The 8,193-nt window shown below is 40.4% G+C and overlaps 1 protein-coding gene across 1 annotated transcript; it reads right to left on the minus strand.

Annotated features, from left to right (window-relative positions):
• Positions 1 to 7: 7 nt before the first annotated feature.
• On the minus strand, positions 8 to 7,150 carry LOC118281020 (pancreatic triacylglycerol lipase-like). The gene is made up of 8 exons (XM_050700586.1): positions 7,001 to 7,150; positions 6,371 to 6,533; positions 5,765 to 5,913; positions 4,007 to 4,108; positions 3,370 to 3,516; positions 2,506 to 2,701; positions 1,886 to 2,023; positions 8 to 1,407 (listed from the first exon to the last, which is right to left on the minus strand). The coding sequence occupies exons 1-8, from the start codon at positions 7,041 to 7,043 to the stop codon at positions 1,350 to 1,352; spliced, it is 996 nt and encodes a 331-aa protein (XP_050556543.1). The 5' UTR covers positions 7,044 to 7,150; the 3' UTR covers positions 8 to 1,349.
• Between the last annotated feature and the right edge of the window lie 1,043 nt (positions 7,151 to 8,193).

The raw sequence follows: 8,193 nt of genomic DNA on the forward strand, positions 1-8,193 counted from the left end.
CATTTTGTATGTTAAACAGTTTTAAAAAGCTTATATTGTATGGTCATCAAGATTAAGAGTGTGTACCAAATATCAGATCGATAAAGTCAACCAAACTAAATATTAGCTGAATTACCCCCCTTTCCCAATCTTCCCAATCCCCGATTCCCCAACAACACTTAAATTCCTAACACCCAAAAGGCCGGTAACGCACTTGTAACGCCTCTGGTGTTTCAAGTGTCCATGTGCGGCGGCGATTGCTTACCATCAGGTGATCCGTATTGATAAAATAAAAAACAGTCTTATGTCTAAACAATAAGGTTCAAAATTAATTGAAATAAACGCGAAACTGATATGTTAAACAATTGATGTTTTTTAGTACGTATTTGTTAAGTATATGGATTACAATTTGTACATATATATGATTTGTTTTGTTTTAAAAATGTCACAATTTTTACATAAAAAAATTACTAGCTACTCCCCCACAGTTTCTTTCACTGCTCGGCTCCTATTGATTGTAGCGTGATGTTTAATAACCTATAGTCTTCCTCGATTAATGGACTATCTAACACAAAAAGAATTATTAAATTCGGTCCAGTAGTTCTGGAGATTAGCGCGTTCAAACAAACAAACAAAGTCTTCCTAATGGCAAAATGGAGCAATAGGAATCGAGCAGCGAATGAAACATCATCAATATGGGGTAGGCAGAGGTGCACATTACGGCACGTAATGGCGCTATACAATGTACACCCAAAAATTTCTCAGTAGTAGCACGGAGTCTGGAATTGTGTCCAGTATATGGCAATAGGCTCACCCCCTATTACATGGGACTTATAACACAAATGGTGAAAAGAGGGTGTTACATTTCATATGTGCTACCTCTGTCTACCCCTTCAAGGAATAAAAGACCTTATATCATTGTAATAAGGACCAAAATCTCGAATAAATAACCCACTGATTAATTTACTATGAAGACACGGCAATGTACTGATTAAAGATATGTATAGATAAATCAAGCAAAAAGAGACCTTATTTCGATAGAAATAGAGCTTTTTTCAAAGGCTGCCATGTTATTTTAGTAACGCAGGTATTTTTTTTAAGTATAATAACGCTGTTTGCATTTTGTAGCAAAAAAACTTATTCTCTTTTTAAGACTAACAGGACTTTAAGCGTTAGTGGCGCCCTCTACTAAGAGCAAAAATTTTAAAGTGTAACTTTTTTGTTTTTTTTTTCTAATTAAGTATCTTTGTGTACATAATTTGTTATGTGTTGATTACTATTATTAATGTAAATAAAACGTGATTTTTTATATATTTTTGTTTTTATTTTTATTTTAGTTCGTAAATCTTATTTTCTAATCTTTGGTTGGTTTAGCCTTTTGAGAAGGGTGATGCAGCGTTGGTTTCCAAGTAGTAGACGCCAGTTTTTCTGAAAATAATACAATCATATTTGAATATAGCTTAAAGTCAAAGTCAAATCATTTATTTCAATTAAATCATATACTTAGATAGTTTTGAAATATCAACAAATAAAGAAATAAATAATAGTCTGTCAGTCTATCTGTCAGTGATGCTTGTTGAGAACCTCCTCCTTTTTGAAATCGGTTAAAAAAATTATAATATTTTAAAGAGAAACCTTCTCGCTAGACTCACAAGCACTGCTGAGTTTGTTTCGGGTTCAATTCCCGAGTCAAGAGAAGGATTTAAACATTTTATTTTCATAATAATCAGTTTGCGAAACGAAGTGAGAATCGACTCCACGTTAGGACTACGTAACTAATGTGTATACAAAAAAAGTTTCTTTGGGAAAGTCGTTTGTAATCATGAGTACAATCACGTGTTTAAATATCGTTCACTAATTACCAGTCACCCTATATTGGTAATTTTTTTTCTAAAAGAACACTCACCCAGTCTTAGGTTCAAATCCTCCCATGTTCAAAGTCTCCGGTAGATGGCAGTCTCCTACAAGCGCGTGTTCGTAGCTCTCACACTTGACGCCTGTGAACCCTCCGTCACGGATGGACTCAGCGAAGTAGTGGAAGCATCTGGAATAATAAAGAAATAATACTGTTGACCCGAATCACAAGTGTGGGAGAGCCATGCTTCGGCACTGCTGGGCCGGCTCGACCGGAGCGATACCACGGCCGAGCAGAAAACCGACGTGAAACAACGCTTGCGTTGTGTGAGTGAGGTTATCGGGGGCCCAATTACACCCCAATCTTCAAAATCTCCAACAATCCTCAATTTCCTAATACCCAAAAGGCTGGTAACGCACTTGTAACGCCTCAGGTGTTTCGGGTGTCCATGGGCGACAGCGATTGCTTACCATCAGGTGATACGTCTGCTCGTTTACCCGGCGTGTTTCATAAAAAAAACCGCCTCAAACATCTTTTTCTCACCTTTTAAACCTCCTCTGGATTCTCACAAATAATTCAAGATCAAAATTTGCCAAATCGGTCCTGCCGTTCTTGAGTTTTGGTGAGACTAACGAACAGCAATTGATTTATATATTTAGAGATATACCAACCTATCATGGTTGCAAGAGTTGGACGCGCAGCCAGGCATGTTATCCCCCCCATTCGGGTAGAAATCCACCTGTGCTAGTGGCTCCAGGTACCCTGCTCCTCCCACGTTAGTATGCATCACTTCAGTGTATACAGCATCTGATGCCCTGAATGTGTGCTCGAAGCCAACAAAGCCGGGGCCGCCGGCGGGGTCCAAGCCTGGAATGAGAAATGTGAAATAAAATAATATTTTACAACTAGCTGATGGCGCAGCTTCGCTCGCGTGGATTAAGACATTATATGACTTTTAAGACACAACTTCTTTTTGTTTCAATTTTCTAAAATAAAAGTAGCCTATAGTTACTGAGTAAGAACGGGGTGGTTTTTAGTAAGTAAGTGTCTAAAACTCCCTCTCGCCTCGCCTAAGGCGAGAGAAGTCATTGGATAATTTTCCCCCCTTAAAAAAAGCCTATGGTTACTCCTTAGTACATCAGATGCCTGACAATAAAAGTCCCGTCCACCGTAAGAGCAGGTTTGCAGACGGCAAGCAAGTATAGCTCGTCGTTCAACCAGAACCAGACGCGTGCGTGAGGCGCGTCGCATTCCGATCGCGCTTCAAAGAGCTATCAGACCACCACAGATGGGTCCCAATAGGGCTGATGCCCGATCCGGAGCTACGGACTAATTAGCAGCTTTGGCTCGAAAAGCAGGAGTAGGTATAGGGTGGTTATTAGTCAGTAAGAGTCTGATACTACTTGATTTTCCCTCTTTAACCTCTAGTCTGCTGGCATATGAGACACAATAGAAAACACATTGTGTCTCGTGTAGATTTGCGCTCCTACTACGTGTTAATAAAAGCTCTTTTAAAACAACATGATCAAACGTACCGGTAATATATCCAACCTTCCCGTCGAGGTTTCTCCCCGCAATACCAGCCTGCTGGCCGCCCAGGCTGTACCCGGCGATGTGGTAGTCCGCCAGGTCTGCACCAGTCACGCTGTTAATCCAGGAGATGAAACGAGCGACCGCACCACCTAGAATTATAAAGTCATTTTATTTATGTATCTTACCGTCGTACTCAGAATAATTTAATGATTATAAGTAATTATTAAATTACCCTGTCCTTAGCCATTGTTTTCGATACAAAATCGTTACTAAGGAATAGTTTAAGTAACCATTAAATGTCTTTGAGTGCGGTAGTTATTGTTTCTTTTTTTATGGAACACGCCGTTATGTAAACGAGCAGACGTATCACCCGATGGTTAGCAATCGCCGCCGCACATGGACACTTGAAACACTAGAGGCGTTACAAGTGCGTTGCCGGCCTTTTGGGGGTTAGGAATTTAAGGGTTTTTGGGGAATCGGGGATTGGGAAGATTGGGAAGGAAGGAATTGGGCCTCCGGCCTCCTCATAAATGTGACCAATTGTGACAAGGACGGGGAGTGGGTCAAAAATCATGAAATTCGTGTGACGTAGTTTATGAATGGCCCATAAGGAACCTCTGAACAGAGTGATATTCTTACCAGATAGTACAGTATTTTCTCTAACTTGGTTGAAGTTGAAGGTGCTGGATCCAGCGCTCCAGTCCACCACGATCACATTCATGTCTTCTGCCGCCAAGAAAGCTGGAGAAGAAATAGGTAATATGAGTATCAGGCACGTTTTATTTATTACTAGCTACTTCCGCGCGGTTTTACCCGCTTTGCTCGGCTCCTATTGGTCATAGCGTGATGTTTTATAGCCTATAGCCTTCCTCGATAAATTCACTACCCAATACAAAAAGAATTATTTAAATCGGACCAGTAGTTCCGGAGATTAGCGCGTTCAGACAAACAAACAAACTCTTCAGCTTTATAATATTAGTATAGACTAGTGAACGATCAGACGCATGCTCTGATGGTAAGTAATTAGCAGAAACATCAGACACATTACAAGTGCGTTGCTGGCATTTTAGGGTTTAAAAATTTAGGGGTTGTTGGGGAATCGGGGATTGGGAAGGGGGTAATTGGGCTTTTTTTGGGATAAGCCCGTCACACCCTCCCATACCGCTGCAACTCCTGTGCACCAGGATCTACAGTAGATACAACCATGCAAACACCGGAACACTGAAGTCCAACGTCCCAGGGACATGAATGACTGTCTTGGATCCCGCAACGAAACAAATCAGAAGATGTTATTAGAGGAGAAGAAAAAGAATAATTAATTATTGTAATGGGTAATTGGGCTTCCTGTAACCTCACTCACACAACGTAAGCGTTGTTTCACGTCGGTTTTCTGTGAGATATCATCACTCCGGTTGAGCTGGCTCATTCGTGCCGAAGCATGGCTCTCACACACTTAATAAAAAGTTGTAGCTTGCGGAGCAATATAAAAAAAAAACATATTATGTAGGTATATTTCTGTCGCACGCGGGCTTGTCTGTCTTATCGATACGATAGGACAAAGTATAATACCTAGCTTAGGTATCAAATTAGGTAGATAGATACATTTTCGAAAGTCATCGTAATTTGGAATTAATTTTTTTATTGTAGGTAGATGTTTTCAATTTCAAGAAGGCATATCTTATCTTACTAATATTATAAAGTAGCTTCTGCCAGCGACTTCGCCCGCATTCCCGTGAGACAAAAAAAATATTATCACCCAAGTCAGCTCATACCCTGTCTGTATTCTAAATTTCATCAAAATCCGTTTAGTAGTTTCAGCGTGATTGACGGACAAACATGCACACAAACAAACTTTCACATTTCTTGAAACTTTGTGTGTATATTTGTTACTTAATCACAGCAAAACGGCTGAAGGGACCGGAATGGAATTTGGAACAGGGGTAGATTATGGTCTGGAATAGCACTTAGGCTACTATATTTTTACTTGGGGCCAGTAGAATACTAGCGTAAAGCCCTGTCTTGCACATGCTGAATTTTGTCTGCGGTGAAATAAGACATTGCTGGCATGCATTGACAATTTTTTTGCTGGACCTTTTTACGTGTCATTGTTCTTTTTTTGTTTTTTTGCGTGTGAAATAAATCTTTTTCTTTCTTTTTTTTATGAAACATGTAAACGAGCGTGAACGAGCAGAAGCATACAACGAAACACAACGCAAGCGTTGTTTCACGTCGGTTTTCTGTGAGACCGTGGTATCACTCCGGTTGAACCGGCCCATTTATGTCGATTGCCGAAGCATGCCTCTCCCATACTTAAACTTCTTCCTTTCTTTTTATACCACGGAAACGTGGACGAAGCCATTGGAAGATGCTAGTTTTGTTATACAGTTGACTACTTACCAGCGAGTAAAACAGCGTTAAAGTTGCCGGTAGCATTGTCCAACCAGCCGTGGATAAGCACAGCTGTTCTACGTGATGCGTCGAAGTTGGATGCCTTCAGTAGTTGCTCATTACCGGGCACAATGGGCTGGCTTACTGACGGGTTCAGTCTGTGGAAAGATGAACAAAACATTGTTATAATGATTCATTAACAGCCTATAAGTGGCCACTCACACGGAGAAAGTTTGAGCATTAATCACCACGCTTTCTCAATGGGACAAGCCCGCCACAACCTCCCATACCGCTGCAACTCCTGTGCACCAGGATCTACAGTAGATACAACCATGCAAACACCGGAACACTGAAGTCCGGCGCGTCCCAGGGAAATGAATGACTGTCTTGGATCCCGCAACGAAACAAATCAGAAGATGTTATTAGAGGAGAAGAAAAAGAAAATCTTAATGCGGATTGGCGATTTGGCGTTATTTAAATCGACGTGAAACAATGCTAGTTTCGTTATGTGAGTGACGTTACTGGAGGTCCAATTACGCCCCTTCCCAATCCAACGGAACAGTTTCAGTCAGTTTACATAATTATTATCAGCAAAATAAGAACCAGACTACTAACCTAGTAAAAAGATGGTAAACATTCTCTGTGTCTGGGTAGTATCTGGCGTTGAAGTCGGTGGCTGGCTGCCAGAGGTCCACCAGGTGTAGCCTGCCCAGGCCGTCCTGCACGTGCTGGTAGCGAGGACCCGGGGCCCGGCGGAGGTAGATACCGTTGGGCAGAGCTGGGGGTGGAAAATATCATTTCAGCATTAAGTGGTGCACTTTTCCTGATCCGGAGCTGCGGACCGCCTAGCGGGTTTAGCCACTCCTCAAAGAGGGGTTCCGGCTCTATGAAAGCAGGAGTAGCCCGGGTTGACAGTTTTTATTCTATAAGAGTCTGACACTCCTCTCGCCTCGCCCAGGGCGGGAGACGTAAAGGCATGCTGGATGATTTTACCACACGGAGCAGGTTTTCCCATACCTAAAACTACGCTTGCACTACGGTGCACTTTTTAATATAGGTAATAAACAAAAATGAAGTAAATTCTCAAATTCCTAACTTCCAAGCGACGGCACAATGCGAGCCTCTAGCATGGCTTGAAACTAGTCGAGTTCCTCGTCAAACAGTTACATGAGTAAGCCGATAACATAATAATTAATTTAGTATGTCTCACGAAAGTTATAATAAAATGATTGAAAATTGCTTTACCTGCCACAACGGTGAGCCCGAGTATAAACAAAATAGGAACCATTGTTAACACTATAAATAATGACTAAATACCTTTTTTTATTTACTGACTTTATATACATACTATAAACTTATCGGAGATAACATATATAAGGTGTTCTAAAAGTATCTGCCGCGGCTTTAATGGGAGGTAGTGTTGTGTTTGAACATTACAATAGTGAATATAAATTATTTATTACGAGTATTTTTTTTCATACAACAAAATCTACGTATGTGTTTGTTATGAAAGAGCTATCTCTTTCAGTCTCTGTCGCTTCGTGCGTATTTGTGAACCACTTTATACAGAGTAGAGTCAATGTTTATTTAACTTCTTTATGTTCTCAAATTGAATTAACTGGTCCGGGGTTTTTTTAAGAGGGAAAATCATCCAATGACTTCTCACGCCTGGGCGAGGCGAGAGGGAGTGTCAGACTCTTACTGACTAAAAACCCCGTTCCTACTTCTGTTTGTCATGCCGGAGCCCCGGTAAACCCGATAGGTAGTCCGCAGCTCCAGACTTTATGCAGAGTAGAGTCAATGTTTATTTAACTTCTTTATGTTCTCAAATTGAATTAACTGGTCCGGGTACGAAATTTCTTCACTATTGTAATGTTCAAACACAACACTACCTCCCATTAAAGCCGTGGCAGATACTTTTAGAACACCTTATATATTATAAACAGCTACCAATAAAAACAGTACTTAGTTACAAATAATCTACAACAATTTAAAAAAAACAGATAAATTATAAAATAAATACGTAATCATAATCCTTCACTATAATATCTACTTATGTCATATCAATGCGAATATTATAAAAACAAAATATTTTGTTTGTGCAATCACGCTTTTTATTTAGGCAGAGGTTTACGGCACGTAATATACAATACCCACTTTTCACCTATTATGATATAAGTCTCCTGTAATAGGAGGCGACCCTATTGCCATATACTGGGCACATTTTCAGACTCGGTGCTGCTACTGAGAAATTTTCAAGCCCACAGACTTTGCAGACCCGGAAATCGAACCAGAGACCCCTTGCATTTGTGACCACTCGGCCAACGACGCATTTCGTAAACCTAATTGAGAAAGAAAAGAGGTGTAATTACTTAGATGTAAAGTAAAAGCGTGCAGATATTCACGTAAGAACATTAAGATGATTAGACAAAAATTAC

Source organism: Spodoptera frugiperda, chromosome 19 (genome assembly GCF_023101765.2).
Source record: "Spodoptera frugiperda isolate SF20-4 chromosome 19, AGI-APGP_CSIRO_Sfru_2.0, whole genome shotgun sequence".
NCBI lineage: Eukaryota > Metazoa > Arthropoda > Insecta > Lepidoptera > Noctuidae > Spodoptera > Spodoptera frugiperda.